Source organism: Coprinopsis cinerea (assembly GCF_000182895.1).
Source record: "Coprinopsis cinerea okayama7#130 chromosome 4 map unlocalized cont3.4, whole genome shotgun sequence".
NCBI lineage: Eukaryota > Fungi > Basidiomycota > Agaricomycetes > Agaricales > Psathyrellaceae > Coprinopsis > Coprinopsis cinerea.
The window spans coordinates 1,383,705-1,408,890 of record NW_003307541.1 but is presented as its reverse complement, the minus strand read 5'-3'; the positions used below and the strand labels follow the sequence as shown (position 1 = coordinate 1,408,890).

The 25,186-nt window shown below is 50.6% G+C and overlaps 8 protein-coding genes and 1 non-coding gene across 9 annotated transcripts; 6 read left to right on the top strand and 3 right to left on the bottom strand.

Moving 5' to 3' along the window:
- Positions 1-169: 169 nt before the first annotated feature.
- On the top strand, positions 170-1,846 carry CC1G_11164 (DNA clamp loader; the record flags this gene model as incomplete). The annotated part of the gene is made up of 10 exons (XM_001838669.2): positions 170-190; positions 370-480; positions 546-640; positions 722-819; positions 873-1,054; positions 1,118-1,254; positions 1,319-1,427; positions 1,540-1,614; positions 1,678-1,755; positions 1,808-1,846. 10 exons carry the CDS (start codon positions 170-172, stop codon positions 1,844-1,846), a joined length of 945 nt encoding a protein of 314 aa, XP_001838721.2.
- Positions 1,847-4,452: 2,606 nt separating this feature from the next.
- On the bottom strand, positions 4,453-5,706 carry CC1G_11163 (hypothetical protein; the record flags this gene model as incomplete). The annotated part of the gene is made up of 6 exons (XM_001838668.1): positions 4,453-4,500; positions 4,669-4,804; positions 4,932-4,971; positions 5,046-5,330; positions 5,416-5,496; positions 5,607-5,706. The coding sequence occupies 6 exons, from the start codon at positions 5,704-5,706 to the stop codon at positions 4,453-4,455; spliced, it is 690 nt and encodes a 229-aa protein (XP_001838720.1).
- A 181-nt stretch (positions 5,707-5,887) lies between these two features.
- CC1G_11162 (hypothetical protein) lies at positions 5,888-6,783 on the top strand (the record flags this gene model as incomplete). The annotated part of the gene is made up of 3 exons (XM_001838667.2): positions 5,888-5,893; positions 5,987-6,070; positions 6,127-6,783. The coding sequence occupies 3 exons, from the start codon at positions 5,888-5,890 to the stop codon at positions 6,781-6,783; spliced, it is 747 nt and encodes a 248-aa protein (XP_001838719.2).
- A 221-nt stretch (positions 6,784-7,004) lies between these two features.
- CC1G_11161 (ZIP Zinc transporter) lies at positions 7,005-8,821 on the top strand (the record flags this gene model as incomplete). The annotated part of the gene is made up of 9 exons (XM_001838666.2): positions 7,005-7,154; positions 7,229-7,386; positions 7,453-7,528; positions 7,605-7,723; positions 7,784-8,089; positions 8,157-8,171; positions 8,246-8,406; positions 8,583-8,692; positions 8,759-8,821. Exons 1-9 carry the CDS (start codon positions 7,032-7,034, stop codon positions 8,819-8,821), a joined length of 1,131 nt encoding a protein of 376 aa, XP_001838718.2. The 5' UTR covers positions 7,005-7,031.
- A 657-nt stretch (positions 8,822-9,478) lies between these two features.
- Positions 9,479-10,710, top strand: CC1G_14371 (hypothetical protein). The gene is made up of 4 exons (XM_002911328.1): positions 9,479-9,579; positions 9,654-10,010; positions 10,148-10,219; positions 10,323-10,710. Exons 2-4 carry the CDS (start codon positions 9,896-9,898, stop codon positions 10,538-10,540), a joined length of 405 nt encoding a protein of 134 aa, XP_002911374.1. The 5' UTR covers positions 9,479-9,579; positions 9,654-9,895; the 3' UTR covers positions 10,541-10,710.
- Positions 10,711-16,377: 5,667 nt separating this feature from the next.
- CC1G_11160 (hypothetical protein) lies at positions 16,378-18,216 on the top strand (the record flags this gene model as incomplete). Its single annotated transcript, XM_001838665.2, has 5 exons — positions 16,378-16,647; positions 16,714-16,733; positions 16,796-16,975; positions 17,029-17,526; positions 17,585-18,216. The coding sequence occupies exons 1-5, from the start codon at positions 16,442-16,444 to the stop codon at positions 18,214-18,216; spliced, it is 1,536 nt and encodes a 511-aa protein (XP_001838717.1). The 5' UTR covers positions 16,378-16,441.
- A 1,403-nt stretch (positions 18,217-19,619) lies between these two features.
- CC1G_20090 lies at positions 19,620-19,716 on the top strand. Its single transcript has one exon. It is a non-coding gene; the product is annotated as a tRNA-Thr (tRNA).
- Positions 19,717-20,141: 425 nt separating this feature from the next.
- CC1G_14370 (translation initiation factor) lies at positions 20,142-21,827 on the bottom strand (the record flags this gene model as incomplete). The annotated part of the gene is made up of 5 exons (XM_002911327.1): positions 21,633-21,827; positions 21,484-21,568; positions 20,529-21,429; positions 20,240-20,470; positions 20,142-20,186 (listed from the first exon to the last, which is right to left on the bottom strand). Exons 2-5 carry the CDS (start codon positions 21,540-21,542, stop codon positions 20,142-20,144), a joined length of 1,236 nt encoding a protein of 411 aa, XP_002911373.1. The 5' UTR covers positions 21,543-21,568; positions 21,633-21,827.
- Positions 21,828-22,149: 322 nt separating this feature from the next.
- CC1G_11158 (hypothetical protein) lies at positions 22,150-23,801 on the bottom strand (the record flags this gene model as incomplete). The annotated part of the gene is made up of 4 exons (XM_001838663.2): positions 22,150-22,412; positions 22,466-23,208; positions 23,268-23,569; positions 23,623-23,801. 4 exons carry the CDS (start codon positions 23,799-23,801, stop codon positions 22,251-22,253), a joined length of 1,386 nt encoding a protein of 461 aa, XP_001838715.2. The 3' UTR covers positions 22,150-22,250.
- Between the last annotated feature and the right edge of the window lie 1,385 nt (positions 23,802-25,186).

Here is a 25,186-nt window from a genome sequence, read left to right as displayed (position 1 = left end):
AACGTTTTACAGATGCATGAAAGAACGAAAAATTGCTTGGCGAGGACGTGACGCGTGAGAACAACGCGGTACGCGATTTGGACGCGTCTTCCACGCGCCGAAATAGGTTTGCCAACGACCACCACATCCTCCGCCGCCATCTTCAGCCCTTGCGCCAGTTCTTAAGAAAATGTCTCTCTGGGTCGACCAAGTGAGTCGCAATGACTGGGAATTGCACGAGACGACTCAAATCTGGGAATAGTTTAGGCCACGAAGCCTCGACCAACTGCAGTATCACTGCGGTCTTTCAGAACGACTACGCTCGCTGGCAAGTGACATGGACCACCGCCGAATTTGAATACGGCTAACGAATCTGGAATCTCGATGCAGGCGGCGTCAGGAGACTTTCCTCACATGCTGTTCTACGGACCGTCAGGGGCAGGGAAGAAGACACGTATAAGCTGCACACTGAAACAGTTATTTGGTGCAGGGGTGGAGAAGGTGAGCGGCGAACTCACCACGACACCTCCATATGCAACTCGCTAATCTTTACGTCTATCGCTCAGCTAAAAATCGACCAGCGTGTTTTCCTCACACCTTCCAAAAGGAAGATGGAGATCAACATCGTCCAAAGCAACTACCATATTGAAATCACACCGAGGTCCGTCAGAGTTGCCTATTTGGCCCGCGCTCAGCCTTGACTCTATGTTGACTCGGTCTCTTATTACGTTTTGGGTTTTAGTGAAGCGGGAAACTATGACCGGTTGATTGTGCAAGAGATCCTTAAAGAGATCGCGCAAACGCAGCAGGTCGATCTGAATGCAAAGCAGCGGTTCAAAGGTTAATTTCCCGACCCTCGATTTCATATAATGACCCTGACTCTGTTGAATCAGTTGTCGTCATCAATGAAGCAGACTCCTTATCCCGGGACGCGCAGGCCGCTCTTCGAAGAACAATGGAGAAATACATGTCGAATATGCGAATTATTCTCTGCGCCAACAGCACCAGCAAACTCATTGCACCCATCAAGAGTCGATGTCTCCTCATTCGAGTCGCAGCACCCAATGAGGAGGAGGTACGTTATCCCTGGATAATGACTCCGAGCGCCTATCTCACCTATTGTGTCATTTCAATCTAGATGGCCACCGTGCTTAATTACGTCGCCAGGAGAGCAGGGTTCGATCTACCGCCTGAAGCTGCAAAAGAGATCATCGATGACTCCGGTGGAAATCTTCGCAAGGCTATTCTTGTCCTCGAAGCATTGAAAATGCAATCGTGAGTCGTTCATATAGGCTGGTCACAATGGAAGAGTACCCGCTGATTTGAAATTTGAACGCAGCCCTGACCTCACTGGTCCTTTGACGATAGCCAAACCAGATTGGGAGACGTATTGCCACAAGGTTGCAGATCTCATCGTTATGGAGCAATCACCAGCACAGGTCATGGCGGTACGGGCTAAATTATATGAGCTCCTCAGTCACTGTATACCTCCAACGGTGATACTAAAGGTGGATCCGATTCTCCGAGCCACTCGCCTTCCTTCTAATTTGCTGCTTCCAGACTATCGCGGAGCGGGTTGTGGAGAAAGTGGACGAGAGCTTGAAAGCGGATGTAATGCACTGGGCAGCGTTCTACGTACGTTTACCCGGCCCTCGAGTTTATTCGTGATTTTCACTCAAACTACCATCACCCCTGCAGGAGGTAAGAATGCGATTAGGCAACAAGAAGATCTTCCACCTCGAGGCCTGGGTTATCAAGGTCATGAGCCTGTACAAAGTACGTGATCGCCGTCTCTGCCTGTATCCAATTCCTCTGACCCTTGATCCAGCACTTTTTCTACGATATTGATATGTCCGCCTTTGACTAGTCTTTTTGGATCCTTGCTCCGTCGCATGCACTGTATCGCCAGCTCGTTTCGAATCTGAACCAACTCGGTTTCTTTGCGATGTACACCAGATATCCCCACATCTTCTCCGGGTCCCCATGAAGAAGCCGCAGACCTGAACCAGCATCCCATATGCACGGTGCTACAAAGACGAACCCCATCGGATCTCTACATTATGTTTCCTGTCCTCATTCTGACATGCGGCCTGTCACTCGGGTCTAATGCATCCCTTTACGACGACTTGCATCAAAGTAAGCGCCTACAACTTGGCGCCAAAGATCTTCGCGCACTGCGCAGCTCGACGGAAGCGAGGTATCTATCCAGAAATGTCAGCTTCGGACTCAATGACAAAAATCGAGGGGCCGTCGTTCCAAGGCACGCGGTCGAAAAACCGACTTGCCGGGAGAGCATTGCATTCTGGTCTTATTTTGCTTCGGTCGTACGTGATTCCACACATGTTCCTAATCGCTGGTTGTCAACAGCCTCTCATATCCCTTTAATTTCCACCAGGCAAGTGCGTGAGTTCACAAGGTTGCCGAGACAAGAAGCTTGGTCACATTGGGCTCTGTCGTCCTCGTTGGATACTTTTGAGACGTAAACTCGTATTCTCGTGCTCCGCTTCCGTGTGTTCTTCCTGGACTTCTATGAATCAGTGCAACTAGGATTGCATCAATGCTCCTGAATTCCAGCACGGTTCGAATTTCGAATTTTCAAAGAGGGTCCGACTCGTAATGATCTATAGCTCCGCTACATATACATGCAGGGTTCGATCTTTCAATAAATGGAAGCAAACAGAAAACTTTCAAGCTTTGATACAGTGAAAAGACCGCTTCACTCCCTACCCGAATATCAACGCCCCTATTCTTTCTTGTGTGAAGATCCTTTCGGAAGAAGGAAAGAAGAGAACAAGGACTAAGAGAAATTGAAAGGTGAAAATCTTCCTCATTTGATGATACTTCCAGGCCTCTTCGCCCGCCCCAATTGATACGCCTTTGACAGGTGAAGAAGTCGAACACCTGTCAATTGACAAGAAGAGCTGCCGCAGGGTATCATGTTTCGACACCTTTCGACACGATCAACCACCGCCTGACAACCACACAATGACCTTTTTCTTCTTCCCGAGTTCCATTCACAGAAGTTCGAGAACATCCTGAATCCTGAGCCCCGCCACGGGTACTCACCCTCAATCCAAACTCGAAACTTCAACATATCCTGTGATCAGGGTGTGATAAACATAGACTTCATGATATAACCCAGAATGGCAAGTCGACTCCGGGGACACATCCTCGAGTCTTGGGTAACACCCTGGAAACTGGCAGGTTTACCAAGTATGGTGTCTGCGTCTCGGAAAGGTGATACTCTTGGATTCGTTTCACATCGGTCTGATGTTGCCTCCAGGGACATGACAGGGCACCCTATTTTCCTGCCTCTGCTTACCGCTCATCGGCTGTTATGCCAGGCTCACACCTGCCTGTCTGTCTATCTATCAATTGCCCACAAGCCACAGGTCGCGCATTTAGTGGCCGGAGAAGAAAAGCGTCAAGTCCGAGGGTGCACCCTACTACAATTCCGGGGCGAGAAACTAAACCAGTTAGTAGACTTGAATACCGGCGGCACACGGTGCTGCGCACCTATGTACAGTACCATGGAACAAGGTCCCCTGGGCGCTCAGGCTCTCCAGGTTAGTGAGGGTGCAACGAGTTGCCGGTCTCTTTCCCATTTAGAAGTCTGCTCCCGACCTGTTGGCCTCATTAGCGCTGGGGCTCCCCACATACGCATCTCTTGACTCTCTCGCTAATTATAACTCTATCTTTGCGAACTCCGAAGCTTAAACAGGCCTCGTTGCGAAAACGGCGGTTCCGTACAGCGCACACACAATCAGAGCCTAAAGAGTAGATAGTCCTAATACATCGAATTCTATAGTAACACATTCAATACCCCTTCAATTGAATTCTAACCGATCTATTGCTTGCAGGACTACAGGTTCTGATATCGAAGCGCGCTTAGACAAGGCCGACCAACTAACGCCACTAATTCGCCATTCAGCTCAGCAAGCACTTCTGATAGGGTCTATCCAGGCCGCCACTCTCCGCTCGAGAATACTTTTGTAGGCGCAAACTCAAGCCACCAAAGCAACAAGTGCCGAAAATGCAATTTGGGGTGACCACGTTGTCCGCTAGTCAAAGATCTCATATCAACTGTTTGTACTCTTCGAATCCGTTCACGTTCGTTCAAGTTCCCTTTCTTCCTTCAATTGCAAGCTGAAGCTTCGACCCTATCTCTCGCGCCCAACTGTCGAACATATTAGGTTAGAAAGGCCTGTCACAACCTTCGACCTTCTGGTCGTTCTGATTCTGACGGACTATTCTTGCCTCTCAGGTCCTCCCCGCTGCGAATGGACATCAAAGAGGGTGCATTCCTACGCTATCTCAGTGCCGCCCAAACGCTCTACTTTATTGCCTAAAGCCTACAGGGTGTGCTATCCTTGGAGCCTGTGATGTCGAGGGTGCAAAAGCAAGAGCGTTGACTAGTCGGAATCCGTGTGAGTCGAAGAGATAGTGAGAGCGCGAACTATTCATCCGCTTTTATCAATCCTCAGCGTATTCGTCTTCGATTGCAGCGAGGAAATCGGTCAACTGGGGTGAACGGGGATGGCAATTAGTCGATTTTGGCCGGTGGGACAGTGAGAGAGAAGAAGATCACGCTCCACCAAGAGGCTCGAAGTCCCCGGAATGGCGTCGCGATGATGTCTATCTACTCGCTCATCCTCTTTGGGCGGACAGCGGCTGACATGGACCACTCACCACTTTATGTCGTTTATCCCCCATTTCTTTCGCCAACTCCGTCTTCAACAGCCCTCGAATATGTACAAGCTTGTCATGGAAATGCTGGATGGCGGTATCCGATACATTGGGATCGTCGGCACCCGTGTGTAAAGGCCTGAAAGGAGGAGATAAGACGACAGAATATGTAAGCTTCGATTGTGAACGCTAAAGCCAAAGTCGCGAATAGCAAACGACAGTCTCCACTTCGTCTGCATCGAGGCACCAGGTTTCTCCGTACGTACCTATTCGTGACACTCGAATACGCAGCACATCTCAGCACGCCTGCCAAAAACGAAGTCACATTCAGCCCTTCAGTGTCCAAAACAGCAAATGACAGAAGATGGAAGACGACATACCAAACGCCCCAATCGCATCCAGCCTATCCGCATCCTGTACACAATGCAGTTCCAAGCACCCCTCATGCCATTCAGTCCACAATCCTTTCTCCCTCAATCGTTTTTCCGTACTCCACGAAACGTTGTCAATGACCTTCGCGACCAACTTTCCCCTGTTGTCCGAAATGAGATCCACGCCGTGCTTCGTAGACATCCTTTCGAAAAATGGAAGGAAGAATTGATAAGGGTCCGCAGCTTGTTCTGCGGATACGTATTTCTTATCTAGCACGTCGTGTAGCAGGGCCGCTGAGATCATCAGGGAAGGAACGTGACAGTTCGAACGTGTCAATTAGCGCCCGTGGGCTGGGGAAGGACGCCGAATGAAGCGCACCTAATTCCACGACCAAGAGATCTACCTTTCCTGCAGGCAGAGCGCGAGCCAGCTTCATGGCTGTCTTCCGTACGCGATACACTAGAAAAAAGGGTGGTGATCAGACATGTTTTTTCACCATTCCTCGTCCAGACTCCTCCAATGACCAGGGATAAGGACGAACCCTGGCCTCGTCTGAAAGGGATAGTTACCGTGATATCTGTCGTGCGATGGGTCATATCTCGCCATCGTGTCCACCATCATCTGCTCTGCCTCTTCGATGACTGCTTTCTCCTGAGGGGTCGGGTACATCTTTGTCGAGAACCAGGTTGATCTCCTCGTAGATAGTCGAACGCTAAGCGGAAAGAAAACTTAGAGCCGGCCATGCTGCACGTTGAGCACCATATGTTGGATCCACGCGTGGTTTTGAGCGCCGAACGATGATCATCAGCGTGCCGGTACCTAAAAACTCGGGGAGACAGGTGGATGCGACATGATCGTGAGTCAGCCCTTGTCTACACAGCGCAAGGAATCAAAGGCATACCCACACAAGCACGACAGTGATATACACTAAAATGGACGACATCATTAGACTTCCTTCCGCATCGTCATCTTCTCTATCATGGCACCAACCTCGTCCACTGAAGAAATCAAAGTCCTCGTCACCGGCTTCGGAGTTCGTCCAATTCTTCGCCTTCCTCAGCCCAAAAACAGACTAAATTCGACTTGTAGCCATTCCGCGACGTAACCACAAACCCGTCCTGGGAGATCGCGCGCAACCTCCCAACTGAACTCACGAGCCCAAATGGCACACCAATCAAACTCATCGTATCCGGACCCATACCCGTAGTCTACCACAAAGTGTTCGCCCAATCCCCCGAGCTCATCGAGAAGCACAACCCCCACCTGGTCGTGCACATCGGCTTGGACGCCGGAATAGACTACATAGCCGTCGAACAGAGTGCCCTGAAAGAGGGGTACCACGAGATCCCTGACTACGATCGCAAAGTCTTCACGCGCTCTGACAACAAGACCGCCTTCGCCAAACACCCGTCCTCGTTGAAGAGCTCGCTCGATCTTGAGTCAGCAGTTTCGGCCTGCCAGAGCGCTTGTGCGTCCGTTACCATACCTGTCAAGGACGCCGATAATGCGAACGGCAAGCAGGCGAAGAGGAGGCTGGAGGTAAAGCTGAGCGACGACGTGGGGACTTATTTGTGCGGCTTCATTTATTACTGCAGTATGTTGGAGATGCAGAAGAGGAAGGAGAAGAGGGATGTTGTGTTCGTTCACGTTCCACCGTTGGAGAGCGAGGCGGAAATAAGCGCTGGGGCGCAGATTGTGAGAGAGTTGATTGGGGCACTTGTGGATACCTCGGTCACAAAGGCTTAGATACTGTGCACCTATCTATCGTACAATTTTTTACCTCTCTTGCAGGATGGCAGTCGGAAGACGAGATAATTGCGAAGGAACAGCCATGAGAAGGAATAGATAGCGATAGGGGTTAATTGATTGATGGGACTTCCATAAGTGGAACATTGTTCCCATGCCTTGAGAGCGTCAAGGCGCCGGCGTACACGGTGTCCAAGGCAGTCCCCTCCCTTTCCCCGTCACTCATTTCGACCCTCAAGGCCGACAAAATGGCCTACAGAAGTCGCTCCTTACTGCTTCTAACGCTCGCTGCAGCACTTCTGGCCGTCGTCAAAGTCAGAGGGCACACCGCCGACGTGAAGAGCGGAACAGAAGCGGTTCTCTCGGTTGATGTGGGTGACGACAACAAAATCACATCCCATTTCTCTTCACCGCGTTACTCAACCTCAAACTCGTGTCTATCCAGGAGAAGGAACTGTATGAATGTGAATCGTTGAAGAAACTCGGTGCGCTCAAGCAGGCGTTGGAGGATGAGCAATCGCCGCTTCTCCGCCAGATCTTTGCTGTCCTCTTCCCTTTCGGCCCAGCTTGGAACGCAATATTGGGCACCTTCTACATCAGCTCGTAAGCAAGATCTCTGTCTGCGGCCTCCCAGTGTTGTTCAATCAAGGTCTCAAACATTCGATACAGGATACCCAACTTCATCCTCGCGTTTATACCCGCTGAAATCAATGCCAACACGTTGAATACCATGACGGCTTTCGCTGTGGGTCACAGTTTTTAACTATCACGTCCTCCAGACACGTTCATCCGGTCTTCTGACATTTCTTATCTGCCTGCAGACCGGCGGACTTCTGTCTGATGTCTTCCTTCACCTAATCCCTCACTCGTTCATGGGCGAACACCAAGGGGAAGGCGTACATGTGGTGGTGGTCGAAGAGAAGCGCAATATTTTAATTGGGTGAGTTACCTTTTTAGTATACCTCTGTACCTCGGATGCAAATCGTTCCCTCCCTCGTAGACTCGGGATTTTCGTTGGGTTTGCAACCTTCTTTTTCATGGAAAAGACTCTTAGAGTGTTGAGCGGAGACGAGGAGGGCGGTCATTCGCATTCGCACTCACACAGTCACCAACCACACGTAGAACCAGTTGCAGTAGACGCGTCTGGAGCAAGCAAATCTGTTTCCCAGAATGGACTGAAGAACCGCAGTGAGAAGAATGCAGAAAAGTCGAATAGTCAAGATCAAGAAGCCCCGCATACCGCGTCTTCCGGGCCTTCCAAGCTGTCCGCGTACCTCAATCTATTCGGAGACTTTGTCCATAACATGTAAGAACCCTTTGACCTATCCCGCATTTCCTAGTGGCGCTGAACAACGTTCATCGCCAACCCGCAGAACCGATGGCCTCGCGTAAGTGGTTTTCACAGCGCTCCAGATAGCGTGACCAACAAACCCACTTCCTCATCCCCTTCCTTCTATTCCAGAATGGCAGCCTCCTTCTACGCATCCCCATTGATTGGTGCGACCACCACTCTGGCATGTTTCGCGCATGAAATTCCCCATGAAATTGCCGATTATTCCATCCTCATCCGGAGCGGCTTCACCAAACGCCAGGCGATGCAATCACAATTTCTGACTGCCATCGGTGCTTTTGTGAGTGTCAATTATGCCTATTCCCTCTATGTATCGAGAGAGTGTACTCGGGGAACAACGTTGGTAACATCATGACGTCTCTTCACAGCTTGGGTACGAACGTTTAACAATCGTCCATCACATCATGCTGATCTTGACCTTAAAAAAGAACATTTATCGGCATAGCAGTCCACAATGCAACCGCATCCGGTGAAGAACCACCTCTCGTCGACCTCGCCTCTGGGGTGAGGCAGAACGCCACTGGACTATTGGGGACTACAGTGCAACTCTCTGACCTGGTGAGCAAGTTTTTTCTCTGTTCTCGTTCGCTTTACTGACCACGGACTGTCAACGCGCTTTCTCAGGTGATACCGTTTGTCGCCGGAGGTTTCCTTTACATCGGAGCTGTGGCCGTTCTCCCGACGTAAGTGATGACTTGCTCAAGTTTTGACCTGTCCATTCTCGAAATTTCGAGCTTCATGTTTCTCCATGTCTGCTCCAAGTCGCAAATTCCATTTCATCTCTGACTCCACCTCGATCATGACTCTTCTGACGCGAATCTTCTAGGCTTCTTACGGAAAGTAAAGGGGCAAAACAGGCTCTTCGAGAGGTACTTTTTGACTCGTGATCTGTGATGGCTTCGGTCGCATTTGCTGACTTGGGCTTCGACGTACAGTTTGGTGCAATGGCCTTCGGAGTTTTATGCATGTTCCTTGTCGCGTGAGTGCTTCTCGATTTGAATTCTAGACGGTGTGTTGACAAGAGTACCCGTTTCAGCTGGAACGAGTGAACGCGATAGATATACCCGTACACACCGCTATTTATTTTTGATTCCTTATCTCTGTCTTCGGATCTCGAGGAATGGAACGCGCTTTTGGACTGTGGATGTGTGCTGAGAGCGGAGAGTGGGACGCTTGAAGGGTCGAGGTGACGGAGGAGGTGGGGATGCCGGGGCGCCGAGTCGGAGTTTGTGACGGGATGTTCCGGTGCCGGCCGGAGTTGGGACCAACGTGCGTGTGTGGATTAGGCAACGTAAAATTAGAGGAATACAGAGCGAGCACTCGTTCTGTTCCACTCGTTCCAGCGTTGATTCCCTGCTTTATTCAATATCTAATTGTCGTCTCTGCCTACTTGTCTATTAATTCCGGCGACTTATTTAGACCTTCAACCAAACAACCAACTCTAGGTCCGACGATTGCTTTTTCTTCTTAAACCCAACGTCCACTAAAGCCTAACCGGATTCCCCCACTCTCTCCACAGACACCAGTTATCAACACCTTGTTCAGTTTCCTTTAATCTACCAACAACCTTCCACCACTTATCTCCCCCCGTGCGCGCTCTCGTCCCCCGTTTCACAAGGAACACAGTTCGCCCGTCCAGAGATTGACGGAATCCATCGTCACTGGTCCACTAGCTCATGAAGCTATAGTTGACCCGCCTTCAAACCCAGTTCTCAACCAACCACCGTAAACCAATCATCATCAGCACCACTTCATTTCATCATGGGCACCAAAGGTCGTCTCGTTCCCCGTGTCGTGTGCTGTGCAATCCCTATTTCACGAGCTGCTGGAAAGGTGCTCGTCGTCACAAGCCGTAAAAGACCGAATCACTGGGTTTGTAAGTACCATTATCTCCTTTTCTTCATTCGTTTTGCTGTTCGAACGAGCCCCATGGCTTGCCGTTTGTCATTGCTCGGTTTTTCTCCACTGGTCTTACGAGCGGATTGGCTGACGTTTTGTATGAATCTGAAACAGTGCCCAAAGGAGGATGGGAACCGTCTGATGTGCAGCTGGAGGCTGCAGCCTCGAGAGAGGCGTTGGAAGAAGGTCCTACCCTTTGTTCCTCTCACCGTCTCCTCACCTCCTGATATCCTCTCTCTTCCTTCTTTTTGCTTGCATGCATGCATCTTCATCCTTCAACGCTCTGCAGCTGGCGTACGTGGCACCATCACCAGATACGTAACGACAATACCATCACCCTCCACAACGTACCATTTTTATGAACTGGACGTCTCGACTCTCGACCAAGATTGGCTAGAGAGGCACGAGCGGAGAAGAGAATGGGTCGATTACAACGAAGCCGTCAAAAGACTCGAGTGGAAATCCGAGTTGGCACAGGGGTTACGGTCATCCTCCCTGGCACGTTGATCACCTCGGCCAAAGGGCGACGTCCTCCTACATCACCCGCCACGTCCCCACCACCTCATTTGCGTCAATTTCTTTACCGGCAATTTCCCATTCACGCCAGCAATGAAAATCATCAAACTCAAATGAACCCAGCGCGAGGCCACGATCACACACTTGGACCATCCATCCCCTTTGCTCATCTAGACATTTTGGTTCGAAGCTTTGCCCCAACCTCTCCACGCATTCGGTATATTACGATTTGAGTTTATTTCGCATACCCCACTTCTTTTCCCCAATCCCGATTGTGGCATTTTCTCCTTTCCAACTTTCCCAATCACCGAGTAATCGCCTCATCGTCGCACGTCGCACACACAGTCCCTTCATCCCACATGCGAGTGATCAACCTCATGCTCGGCTTTTGAACTGCTTTTTTGCGTGTGCTGTCCCTGCATCATTTAGATTTTTTTTTTCCAGCCGTCGATACACTATCACAACGCGCTTCTAGTTGTAGTTGTATAATAATAAGCACCCCCTTGCTTATGCTGCACTTCATCTTTTCCATTTCTTTTACATGCTGTTGCGTATGTGCTTGGACAGGTGGTTTGGCCAGTTTTATTCCTCCTGTTCTATCGGCTGCTCCGAGACGTTGTGCTGATAATTCCCCCCCTCTTCCGCCTAGCTGGCATTTCTGCAGGTCTTCCGTCCCATCGTCATCGTTTGCGTTGTTCAATTCCAAACCCCGAAGGTTCTAGATTTGCTTGGTCGACGTAACCAGTGGCAGGGTGGGCCAGGTCATCGACCTGAGCAAGCGTTCCCTGCGGCTGTCGCCCAACCTCCGAGTCCGAGTCCGACCCCCGTCGGTTGTTCCCTGTTGTTCCCCGGCAGAGGTCACGTGAGATGATGTCGAGGGGCCGCATGTCGCGAATGCAGTGCCCCTGGACCTGCGCCTCCACGACAACTCTTTCTTTCTCCCGTCAACGATATCACTTTCCTGACATTTCGTGACAAATGAAACATCGGCCATTGCACCTCCGTCCCGTTATACTCAATCATCCCCTGTTTTCATTTCCACCCATCGCTATTCCTGGGCTTCAACCTACCACCTCTGGCGTAATGAAAGCAAGCTCATGGCCAAGGGGTCCCTCGGGCACACAACGGCACTTCGTATCGACAGTCCTCCGCGATAAACGAGATGACGGGTTCTGACGCCGGAGGCGTTGTGCCTGTCGTCGCTCTGCTGTTGGCTCTCGTTGGCGAATCGGTTCGTACTCGTTCGTTTGCGACTCGCCAATTATTTGCACTTACACGTCGGTGCATCTGAGCACCCTCTCCCCACTCAGGGGCTCCATTTGACGAGCACCCGATGACATTCTTTCTCCGTGGCGCTTAGGCGTCCAGCTTCTTCTGACTCGAAAAATTTCAAACCAACAGATTCAAGCCCAAAGTTTTTGTGGCACTCCGCAGTCTCAAGTCGTCCACGGTGCACGATGTTCCCGCTCCCATCGTCAACAGAAGCAGCTGAGTTTTTACCCACACTTGGCTCCGACATTTGCGTGCGACCGACGGTCTCCATACCCGAACCTTGTACTGGCTGTTCGACTCGCGGCTGTAGCCTAATTCTGGCGCCTCATGTCTCGTGTTTTTCTCCCTTTCGGCCGTCGGAAACTTGATCACACAGAAGCAAGCCTATGTTTAGCCTGTCGAAGCCTCCGATTAGGCTTCTCATGGCCTTCAATGCCCACACTGCAGAAATGGAGTAAGATGGTAATCCCTTGCATCTGACCGACGGGGCGACTCGAGGAGCACCAAGAGTCTCGAGGACGGCGTTTCTCTTGTGTCTGCACTGGTTTCTCTCGTCCTTACTCAAATCCTACTGGTCATATGTGACCGACGACTTTCCACCTCAAGTTCTGTCGCACAGCAGACTCGTCGTCCCGGAGCACATCCCTCCCCGGTGTTGCCGAAAACTGCGATCCGCGATCTGTGGTAGGTGTTCGGACACGCTGCCTTTAGCGGGGATGATGGAGATTCGGAATCACCTATGGTACGAGCTTGGTTCGTTTCGTATGTTCTACCTTAACCATGCCATATCACACTGAATCTAACGATAGTCTAAAACTTACCAAGAGAGACCTCAAAACCACCGCATATCTCGGGTGGTCCGGGAAGTGGAATATGGTGAACGTGAGTGTCCAGTGTGCTCGTGAACTCATACCCTCATCCCTACGCCGAAGTTCCCCATGATCCATCCATGGATTACAATAAGTTACTACATCCATGCCTTCTGAAGTCCATATTCCGGAAACATCCCGTTCGATTCTGACACGAGGATGCAAGGGGGGGCGTGTTGTGGACGCCACTGACGAGGTCAAGGACCTTGTGAAGGATCGTCTTCGCTTCTAGTTTGGGACACTTGAAAAACACTTCACTTCCATATGTTTTAATTGTTAGGCCTCGACTTTTCCGCGTTACGGCCTTTATGTTATGTCTAGGTCTGTAGAGGCAATAACGTAGGTGGTAGACACCCCGGCTGACTGCAACACGGGAGACCTTTTCGTTTCTGCTCCGATGCGCATTTCATTAATTCCTTCCTATCTATCGCCCGCCACACACGATAAGCGAGCTTGCTCTCTTCCGTCGTTAATTCATGAACTCACAGCAGTCCAATACAAATGCCTCAAGTGAATGTAACTTTCCGCAGGACGTCATACATCAGTTTTGTAGAGCGTCTAATCAATACCTTCCCTGTACTTGGGCCTGCCTCTAAATTTTCAGAGAAGTTTTCATCCAGCTATACGGATTCTTCCTGGGCGCGATTGGTTCACGTGTCTATTCAATTCCAATACGTTATTAGTTATACAGCTGATGTTTTATGCTGTAAACCTGTATAGTGGGCGAGGCCTTCGGTCCAACAAGTGGAAAAAGTGATGATGACGTAGGCGGAGCCTTCCCTCCAATCAGCAACGAAAGATCAATATCTAGCTCTCAAACGGCGCCTATCATGATGTCGATGGCTTCCTCCTACCTCGGTGTCTTGGCATGAATCACTACTGCTTTTTTTTTCCTTCTCCCTCCGCCCATCGCGGTTCCCTCGGGGTTGGCTTCTGAGTCTAGGCTCCAGAACGCGACATTCACTCTTGACTCCAAAGGTGATTCTATTAGCATTGCCAAGACAGCTCGTAATCCTCAATTGAAAGAAACAAGGGAGCCTAAGCTGACTTTGAAAACAAGGGAGAAAGATACCACTATTGTAACAGCATAGTACAAGATTGCTTCGAATATTCGAATATGGCAGAAGTCTGGACTCTTGGTGAAGGTGGATTCAAAGGGGCTTTGGAGCTCCCTGTCAAGGGTGTCTCGGCAGCCAATCGTCGCATGTACTATATCGATGATTCTACTTCACGTAGGTGAGAGGTCATATGTTTTTTTTTTGACGACATTAGCCTCCTCGTGCGCAACGCGGGGAAATAAGAAGACCCCGTACCCCTCCGTCATTCTCTCCTCATTCTCTGCATTCTAGTGGGTCGATGGACGTACGGGTTCACGGAGCTGTGATGCGGATAGGTTGAATGGCCCCCCACAGATCATACCCCATCGAGGACAAGTCCTGGGTTTGCGCAGGGCTATCGATGGCTCGGTGCCGTAACACTGAATGAGAAGGCATGAAGTTTTCAAGGCGATCAAGGCGCCCCCGGCTGATACCCCATCTCGAGGTGGGCTCCACTCTTGGGCGCTTCCTTCGTGACCGTCGAGCCAGCGCCAACTTCTTCGGTTTTCCCTCCAATGCAACTCCGCTCGCTTTGAACTTTCTTGGCACAAGGAATTCACAGACCTGTGCCTATTTGCTGATTCAGTTGGTGAATGGAAGGACAAGGGCGGGTTATTCTTGACGAGTCGAATCGGTTGGTAGTGCGTCATTGGCCTGCAAAGTTGGGTGACTTCAAAGCCTCGACCTTTTGGTGTTGGATGGCGAAAGTGGGAGCTTAGTGATTCAACAGGCTTGCTTGATCCGCAGAAGTTCTTCTCAAAAGGTCACTCAGTCTCAGTTAGGATATCGTGGAGGAGACCAAAGCGAATCTAGTCTATCCGGATTAAATCAAGGTAGTACCTCGATAGGAAGGTGTAACATCAGCTGGGCAAATCAGCTTTACCACATTGCTCGCGCCTCTGGCTGGCTACCAAACTCCCAAGATTACCGAAGTCACCGTAGGGCTTAATTCCGGATCTTCGCCACCGAGACAACGTAAAGCCTCGACCAGGTGAAGATGTCCTTCTCGCAAGGAGACAAGTTTCCCCTGGACAAGCTCTGCCGCCTGTGGGTGGAGGTTTTGCTCGGATTCGGACCGTGTCTATAGGTAGATAAGCGATGGACGAATATTAAGTAGGGCATCAGACCGGTACATATTTCTATGTCGTTGATCGCTTTCGCTGGCTTTGGAATATTATGACTTTGTGGATTCAGCAAAGGAGACTTCGCCGTCGACCTGGTCGAGCGTTAGTTAGAATAGGCTTTCTAAACGGACATTTCAAGCAACATGTGATGATAGTACGGTAAACAAGAGAAAACCGAGTGCCGAATGCCTCGTGTTCTTTTTTATATGTGCACAGACACCGCTGCAAGTTCCCCGCTAAGAAGGAAATCAGCCGGGGACGCTATGTACTGGTTGTCCTGTCATGGGTCGAATTCGAAGGCAGATGCTTCGGAACATACCTGATACTATCGACAGCTCCTGTAGATGTCACACCGGGAGTTACGAGAGCGTCTTGCACCATGTAAAGCTCGAAAAGCTCACGTAGCCCATGGCCAGGGATAGGAAGGATTAAGGTGAGCTGAAGGTATCCTACGGCTCGGACTTATCCTTGTTTGGGATTTTGACTTGATGAGTCCGCTGTGCCCAATCGGAAGAAATCTGACCTGGGCACGGAGACGAACGAGGCGCAGACTGATGATAGTGCTTGTTTGACTGACCCCTCAGAAAGGTACAGAGCAGTCTAAAGGGGAACGTGGTCTCGGGTCGAATCTCAATGAGCGCGATTTGGAAGGAGGGTTTGGGTTTTTTGGATAGTGATTCCTAACATTTGGTGGGTAGTAGCCACGTATTTGGGGTTAGATCGTAGCGATGGCCATCCGTCGTTCACTAAGAGAAACAACTTTACCCCTCTCTACATGTGTTCAAAGGCCGTAAGTGCAGGGTCAAACCAGGAAGATTTCCGAAACGAACCCGGAATCCTCGGGTCGATAGACGACAAGCTGTGCTTTATCACCTGATGCTACAGTGTTCTCCTCGAACTCGAAGTGTCTTGGATTCTTCTGACAATGAGCGATTCCCGCAGCACCTCGAGACATTGTTGTTCAACATTGTCACCCCTTTTTGCTTTGAACTCACCCTGATTCTCACGCAACTTGAATGACCAGTCGACCACCCCCCAGAACACAGAACCCAGCACAGCACATTAGAACGCACAGTTTCTTTTCTGCCAGAATTCGCAGGCCCCTGGGTCTTTTCCTTGGCCGCTGAAGTGTGGACACTTTGATACGCTGTGACTAGGTGTAGTGAAATTGACACGCTTTCACCGACATAGAGCAGCTCACGGCTCCCCTCCATCGGGGTAATAAAGACGCACCGTGTATCTCTCTAAGCGGGCTTCGAGAGACCTGGCTCGGTTCGACTCTCGGCTTCAATTCAGATCGGGTCGCCAAAATGGAAGCGGTGCTTTGAGCAAACCACTTTCACTAGCCCCGATTCCCGGAGCCCACAGTAGTCAGCATCCAGAGATCTTCCCGGTTGTTCCTAGATACTTGGTATGCATATAAAGGAAGTGACTTGATGAGTGCCAAAAAAACCAAAGCTCTTCGTCCTCGAGCTACCCTTCGCTCCTTTCCAGACTTTCTGCTCACTTAACGCGTCTATCTTCATTGCAATGGAGTCCGGAGAATGGTTCCCAGCTGCACCAGGCTCTGCAAAGGGCCAACAAATCACTTTTATTGCCATGTCCACTGTCGACGACCTCTCTTACTCCCCATCGGAGGGTCAAAAGAACCGTGACGCTGCCCAAATTGCAGCCACTGGTCGTCGCAGCTGGAAGACTTTGAAAGGCAAGCCAGAAGCAGTCTGGCCACCAGCGTTGTGAGTATCTATTCTCGTCGTTTGTCGAACTGTCCCCATTTAACATTCGCCTTGCTTCCTCATCAGGGAGGGTGCTTTAATCGAAGGTAAGACAAACCCTTTGTGATTGGAGTACCGCATTTAGCTGATTCGGTGTTTTCCGACACAGCGTTGGAAGAGTATCGCAAAATAGAAACTCGACCAACCACGAGCAAGCATGGCGTTCGTTATCCCATGCGCAATCGATTCATCTCGGATTATATATTCGAGAAGACTGGCAAACTTCGCACTGCAAAACAGGTTGGTAGCCGACTCCAGCAGTTGCGCGATACCTGCAAGGATCCGAAGCGTACGTTTTCCCTTCTTTTTGTGCCAAGGACTGGTTCTCATCGAGACCCTTAGTCTATCAGCTCCTGGGCAAGGTACCCGCTCCAGAGTGTAAGACGGAGGCCTCACCCACGCCCTCCCTGTCGGCTCGCGAGCTGAGTTCCAGTCCCTCGCTTTCCGATGACAAGGTTGTCGTCTATGTGCAAATCGAATTGCCCGGTGAAAGGCACTTTGGGAGCGGCTACCCTGTGCCACGCCTCCAGTTCACTCCAAACGACATGAACACCCCGATCTCTCTCTATCTTAGCCCCATCCACCAGCACTCGAGCATCTCCTCGTCCGGCAGACATTCCCCAGCTCTCGCGTTCTTTTCGAATGCGATCGAGCTCTTCTCGCCTTGGCCACTGGTTCAGGAGACGTCGTGGTCAGTGTACAAGGAGTCGAACCTGATCCATAGGCACACCAGCGTTCTCCGTATCGAGTCGCCATCGTCACACATTACCACGTCCGGCGGTCAGGTTTATTCTTGCCACCTCGTTCCTGACTTTTGGCAATCACTCTGTGAACGGGAAGGTAAGTTTCCAACCTTTACGATATACATTCTCTTCTGACCTGGATTCATTGCCATTAGATCCCAATCACATCACCGTTGTCCAAGTCCTTCGGTCGTACATTACGTCGCGCGATTCAAACTCGCTTGCCAGTGCGATTACGATGGCTCCTAGCTCCACTGCCAAAGAAGTTTCCATCGTCTACCACTTCAACGTGCCGACCGACCATGGGTCGAAGTTTAGACCTACGACCGCCACCGAGCTCCACCGACCCGTTCCCATTCATCCCTCTTCCTCACACCTTCCCAGATCCCATGATTCCCCTCATTCATCGTCTCCCTACCCCGAATCGAGCATGGGGAACCAACACTCGGGCTACTGGCCTCCACACTCCGGCTCGTATACTCTCCAGAGTAATCGGTCGTTGGAATATGCAGCCTCGACATCAGGCTTGCATTGGCAGACCGGGTTCAGTCAATCTCCGTCGGTGAGCGGATACTCCGCTCATAGGTCTCGGATGCAAGACGACTTTGCTGGTGTTCCGGGGTACGCAGGACCGAGGTATGAGATGAACGGGGATGGTGGCCATGCTGCTTCATTATATGCAGAACCAAGAACTGCGGCATGGGGCCTCAACTTGGGCCACTCGAACGATTTTGCCCGTCGCGAGACAATGATGGCATATTCGTTGAGCGGGTCTTCATGCTATTGATTAATGAAGCTCCTCCTCTCCCGTTAATTTTTTGCCATTCATTTCCTTGGGACATTTTGTACTCCATGCTCGACTTTCTCATTCTAATCTTTTGTTTTCATGCATTGCTTTCGGTCTTGCTTTCGTGCTTTCGTTACAATGGGTCATCTCACACTAGTCTACAGCAGTTTCTTTGTCAATGGGTTCTCTGGATTCATACGTGCTCTGTCGTCACTGTACTATACCAACACACCACCAATGTTATCTCATTCCTACGCCATATCAATTACATGCTTTGAAATATTAGCCGTCATTCTCATTTTATTACACTGGATTTCTAAGATATTAAAGCGGTCTGACAGTCGATGACCGTTGTTGACCCATTAACTCACACGAACACCGCTCGAAAATCTATGGCCACTGGCTTGTTAGTGCAGAATCCGTTAACTGCAACTAACATACGACGATGCAGTCAACAAGTAAGAGTCAATCCGAATACTACTCTTTCGGTCCATTCACCTTGTCTAGACCTCACCGAATACGACTTGCACCACGAGGTGAACACCGGGGGGCTGGGCCGCACTGCGACATCACGATCTGATCCCTGACATACCCACCCTTACAGCATCTTCCAACTGAATTGCAGTGCAGTGGATGTCCTAATGACACGAGGAAAGTGAGGAAGGGCCAAGCGCTCTGAAAATAGTGGTTCAAAGCCGTTGCGGACCCCGATGGCCAAGAGGAACTTTAAAAGATCTTCTCCTGGTTCTTTGACCTAGACCCTCGAAGCCGTTGTCTTCAATTATGCCCAAACGACTCCATTGTATTTTTCCAATGTCTTGGACTTCCGACATGGAACAGGCGGGCACGATTCCTCGAAGCAATTGCCGGTCGAGTGGAACTCAAATCCGCGAGGTCATCAACGCTTCCTCTTCGGAATGGATCCATCAAACGCAAGGTTTAGAAAAATTGGGGTAGTATCGAAAGCCACAGGAACAGTTCTAAAAGATTTGAAAGCCGCATTAGAACCTTTCTATTGGCCATGACCATAAGTACGATCTCGTATGTTAGGTTATCCACGACCTTTGCCATGGGTAGAAACTTGATCCCAGGAAAGCGTTTGTACCCCGTTTGCTTGTAAAACGTTCGAAGTAGTCTGTTCTTTGACTTATTGAAGGGTGCGAACGCCTGAGAAGGGTGGGATACATTTCTTCTATAACCCTCGCATTCAGGGTGGTGATTTATCGCAGGTGCGGGTGTGACCTTTCTTCTTTCATGATTACCGGCTTTCAATCAACTTCGTTGTCGCCAAGTTTCTCTGAAGGCTTCTTGGTGTTTGATACCATTCAATCTTCACAGAAGCGACAACCCATACGAATAGCGAGATGTGCGGTGTTGTTGCAGACTAGACTTCTGTAATACAAGCCGCGTTGGCGTAGTGGTAGCGCGTCCCACTTGTAACAGCTTGTGATAGCAAGCAAGTTCATGGGAAGGTCACTCGTTCAATCCGGGTACGTGGCATTACTTTTTTCGTTTTGCTCTTTTTGCACCAGGTTGGTAGTAGTGCCATTGGTCGTCGCTGCAACCAGGAAACAAAATAATTAACGCCCTTGTTCAGCTGATCGCACCACCCATAAAGCAGTCTGAGCGTGCTTATTGGACTAGGAACATGAGATTGGACTTGGGTCATGGCGAGACTACATGCAAAACGCCTGGTTCTGAGAGTCAACTCTTCGACAATAACTAGTCTCATGATGCACAACAGAATCCATTTTTCTTGCGTCGGCGAATTTGCATCACAGAAATGGGATTAACCTGAGGCCTGACGACTAATGAAGAGGCGTCGAGGCAAATCACATTATGAAAACAAGAAAAGGGACATATAGTGACTGTCATCGTAAAGTACAGTCATTGACGATACAAAATCAAGAATACTGTAAACGAAATCACTCGTCGTCATCATCATCATCATCGTCAGCCTCTTCGAGCCACTACAAACGAGGATGTTAGTTGGAGCAGGTAAGCAGGGAAACACGTTTCGTACCTTCAAGAAAGGCTCGCCCGCCTTGCGGACCTTCTTGCTCGTATCTCTGTCAACATACTTCTTGCTGACATGGGTGCCCCACTGGGTGATGACCTCCTCCTCAAGAATATCGGCTTGATAGAACGCCATAAGAATCTTGGGAACGGCGGGCACGAGGTCAGGGTGCATGAGGCCGATGAAGCGTTCAATGCCTCCAAGAAGAGACTTTTGGTGCTTCTCGCTGGTCACCATCTAGAAGGCATAGCATCAGCGCACCGTACTTAGGAGTCCTCCTCGACAAAACACGTACCTTCTGGAATAGAGGGGCATAGCTTTCAATCTCGGACACAATCTTGTCGGTAAAGAGAGCCTGGGCAATGATAGTCATAGCCTTGTGCTTCTTCTCGATACCGAGCTCGGAAGCCTTTTTGTAGATGGCGATGCACAGTGCCTTTGGGTCCTCAGCTCCACTGTCCTTCTCCCCCTCGATCCACTTGCCCAGCAGAGAGTAGGGGCTGTTTGCGTCCTCGTCGCTCTCGTCGTCACCACCGAGAACAGTGGCAGCCATGCCCGCTTCGAGAGCTTGGATGCGACTCCTGACGGCTTCAGGGGAGGTATCGGCAGACCAACCCTCGTCTGCGATGGAAGCTTCAGCATTGAGTTCAGCGGCTTCCGCTTTGATCTTCTTGGTGAGAAAATCGTCGCTTTCGTAGCCAGCGTCGCCCTCGCCGTTGCCCTCGGTCGCATCGGGACTTCCGCCGCCTACACCGTCAGCAGCGCCAGCGACGTCCTTCTTCTTCCCCTTCCTGACCTTGACAGGTGGATTCTTGAGGATGAAAGTTGTCAACCTGTGGCGCATGTCGACTTCGGTACGCTCGCCACACGCCTTGCAGTCCCGGATGATCTCCTCGTTGCGACCCTGCTTGAGGATGACGAGATCAGTCTCGGGGTTCTTGCAAGACTTGCAGAGGACGTATTTCTCGATGAAGACGTCGAGAAGCTCGCGGAGGCGATTGGCGTCGTGAGCTCCGTTGACGATGTAGCGATCATTCTTTTCGTCGAACGAGGTCTGAGCTCCGAGCTCGCACCCGAAGAACTTGGTCGGGTAGGTGGGCGGGCGACTCAAAGCTCGGGCCACGTCGGACATATTGGGACAGACAGTCTTGATACCATTGCCCTTTCCCTCGATCTTGGTGGTCAAGAGCGGCATGCTGCAGAATTTTATTAGTCTCGGGCTGTCTCTCCGTACCGTAAGCGGGACTCACCGGTATCGATAAAACTTGTCATCGACGTCGCGGCGAATGTTGACGATTCCGGCGGCCATGTTGGGCAGGTTGAGTTAATTCAGCGCTGCATGAGCCAGGAATTGGTCAGTAAAACATGTGAGGACAGATTTTGAAAAACGAGGTCTCACAAGCAAACAAGATCTGTGCAAACAACGTTTATGCTGCGGTATAGCAATTGGAAGACGAAGCATGAATTCTCTGCCTAAACAGAGTTTCCTGGGTTTGGGGGAGTAGTTGGACGAAATTGTGAAGGACTCAAGAAGAGAAACCTCCAAGAAAGCTGTGGTCAACGGGAAGGCAACTGTCAGCGAAGTTGCTGGAAGATGGTGGTTATAGAGCAACCTGGTCTCTGCCACGCTGTGCGGGTCAAAACTTTTTGAGGCGGAGCTTCAACCAGCTCCGGTCCGTACGGTGTATAGCCTCGACTACTTCCTCTACATGAATCCTCTACATGAAAGCACACCGGAAATGCTTACCCAAGAATGTTATGTAATATGTTTATGTAAGCCAGAACCCCCACACCCGTGTACGAGCGCGAGCCCGCCGCTAGGCGGGCGCCAGCGAGTACACCGCGCCAGGAGGGCGAAGCCCGACCCTAACCACCGTACCCGTGCCGCAGGCACGGGCCAGCGAAGCTGGTTGAAATCAATTCGAGTCATTGGATTAGCGAGCTGCAACCTCGGGTTTATAATACAGGCCTAGTCCAAAGAGCAGGGGAATAATTGATCGGACCATTCTTCAAGGAATTAATCCTCGAATTTGGCCCCAAAACTCTTGAGAGACGGGATGCTTCGCATCAAGGTGAGCATCGTCTCGCTGTCCAAGTCATGCCCACTTTCCCAGATGGTTAAATCCCACAGCTTCCAATCCATGTACCTCCTCGTCTCCATATCCTTTCGGAATGTTTCCTGCATAGGAACCATCAGAAGTCGCCCCATCCCCAAGTCGGAAAACCACATACCAAAGTCGTAGAAGTATTCGTCGACACCATCGAACTTGGCTCGCCGATCCATAGTTGTAAGATGCGAAGAGCAGGCAGATCCCTCGCAAAGGCGTCAAAGACATTATGGCTCAGCTGGAAGATGTTCAAATGCAACGTAGTGAGGTTGGGACAGGCGCTTAGAGTCTTCGAAAGTGCGACAGCTTCTTCAGTCTTGAGATAGCGATCCCGAACTCTAAACTCCGTCATTTGCCTGTGCGAATTGGATATGCAACGATTGAGGATGTCGATTCCGGCAGGGAGGTTGGTAGGGCAGATATCGAGGCGTTTGACGTTGGAAAAACAACCAGGGTCAGCGACGCACTCCGCAAGCCATTCGCACACGGGTTCTTCTGCCGCTGGCTGCAATGCCAGTCCCATGGGCGTTAACCGAATCACCACATCCTTCAACGTTTCGGACGAGCGGAGGAGGAAGTGACGGAGGCCACTGGGATCACGACGGACTGCCGAATCGAAGGGGATCCGGATTAAGGTAGATTCCAACGAAGTGAAAGGCGGCATGTTGAGGAATAGACTTGACAGGTCTAGTTTCGCGAAGGACCGCACCTTGAAGCCTTCGATCTGTGGGGAGAGTGCGTTGACGAATGGCACCAGGTCCACCGTCAGGATATCGTACTCGGCTGGGTCATCAGGGAAGATGCTGTCCGAGAATTCGAGCTCCAGAATCTTGAGGGACGGGAATGAAGGATGGATTTGAGCAGGGACTTGTATCCACCGAGGTTGGCGCAAATGGAGATTCGGCGAAGGTTCTTGCCAAAGATACTCCACGCGGTGAGGTAGAGTTGGTCTAGGTTGTAGTGTGGTGGCAAGGCCCAGGTCACGATTCGAAAATCTTCGATCCCTGTCATCAAGGGAAGGACGGTGACGAATTTGTCGATCATCCCGTTGACGTCAAGAGGCTCGAGTTTAGGGCTGGGGTTGCTCGCAGTGCCGTGTCGAACGCGGTCAAGTGCGAGGAAAAGGAAGTCAAGCAGGCTCCGTTGACTTTGCTCCTGCGGAGCAGGCTCATTGACCGGATGGATATGCAGTATTAAGCGTCTGATTCTGCTAGCTATGCCTTGGTCACTGTCCACCTAGTGTAAGAACCAAGGTTTGAACGAAGAGTAGAGCGACTTTACCTGACACGAACGAGCCATCTACGTATCTTTCTATCCCCTGTATCTAGCGTTACTTCTCGGTACTTCTTATTCATACCCAGGTTGAAGAAGAAGCGATTCACGCCGATGACATTGTACAGGTCCTCGTCCGTGAAGAACTCGGTGATCAAGAACCAAATTTCAAGTGGGAGTTCTTCCATCTCGCTGGAAACACAGTGTCGTCGTCGAAGGAAGTTTAGCGAAGGGCGTTGGGTAGGGTCAGTCCGCAGACCATGTCTTCTTCATCGGAGTTTTATAGCTGGCCGTGCTTATTGTGAACGGCAGACGGTGACATCTGGGCGCTGTTCCCGTTTCCACACTGATGCTTGTCGCAGCCGAAGGTAGCCGAAGGTTTGCTGGTAACGATGGTGCAGAAGCGACCTGCTTTCTTGAGTGTTAAGGGTTTAAACATCGTGGAAGGGGGGAAACCAATGTTCCCCTGCGGGTGTTGGTGGCGATGCTTTACTTTCTGGAAATCAATCAAATAGCGACCAAGTTCGGCCAAGTTCGATTCAGCCCGAGCATCCGCGACGCGTTGCGTCTTAGACAAAAAATACTTTTGAGGTGCTTACAAGTGGTGTGTATCCATTGCGACCCCAGGTAGGTTCGTTGAGCCTCTTTAGACTCGAAGTGGGGATGTCACCTCTCTGCAAACGGTCACTAGTCACTGAAGTCACCTTCAAATCCCCGGTCGCCCGTTCCTGTCTTCCCACCCACCTAACTGACTGGCTTTCAATGGTGTTGACAGAAATGAAACGCTTGCCTATGGCTAAGTTACAGTTACTAATCGGAAAGGGGGATCCTTGGCAAGGGCGTGCAGCTCAACTGGAAGACCTCGAACTATACCACGCAAGGTTGGGACGGGCGCTCAATATCTTCGACAATGGTATAGCTTCCTCGGCCTTGAGATACACACCCTTGATCCGACGAGTACACGATCGCGAGGAGGCGTCCATACGCGAAGAGTGTAGCAGTCCTACTCGCATTAAAGTTATGACCCACTATCACTCCCTGTTCTTCCTTCGTTAGTTTCCTCCAATGCTAAACCTCCACGTCCCCCGTCCTCTACAGCTCTGCAACCCCATTTTCAGACTCCCCACCAAATTCTCTTTGACAGTACCCCAAGATATCAGCATCATTAACCTTCGTTGAAGGACAAACGGCAAACCTCCGATGGTATGCACAGCAAGTCTCTATAGTCAAAAGCCCACCTTCACTGCCTTCCTTCCATTTTCTCAACTCAACTATCACTTTTAATTTCCGCTACCCTCGTCGAACTCGAATCCGCTTAGTTTTTGTTAGCGGTGTAACTTAAACGGGCGTCTACATGGCGTCCTACGAGCGCTAACGTCTTTCAACAGCACTGCAGGATCAGGCTCACCGCCCATATCGCCTTCCGGGTCTAACCATGCATGTACAGCCACAGCCCTTTGACTTCCGCGACAATAGGGATGACTTGCGGCTTCCTCCGTCGGTGAGCTATGGGCGCTCCGTCAACGTTTACTTCGCGATCCTTGTCGATCAACAGCTTTTTGGGCGCTTATTT

Coding starts and splice junctions, on each gene's coding strand:
- CC1G_14371 (XM_002911328.1), top strand. CDS start 9,896: ATGGGCACCAAAGGTCGTCTCGTTCCCCGTGTCGTGTGCTGTGCAATC. Junction 10,011..10,147: donor AAGACCGAATCACTGGGTTT/GTAAGTACCATT, acceptor AATCTGAAACAG/TGCCCAAAGGAGGATGGGAA. Junction 10,220..10,322: donor GAGAGAGGCGTTGGAAGAAG/GTCCTACCCTTT, acceptor AACGCTCTGCAG/CTGGCGTACGTGGCACCATC.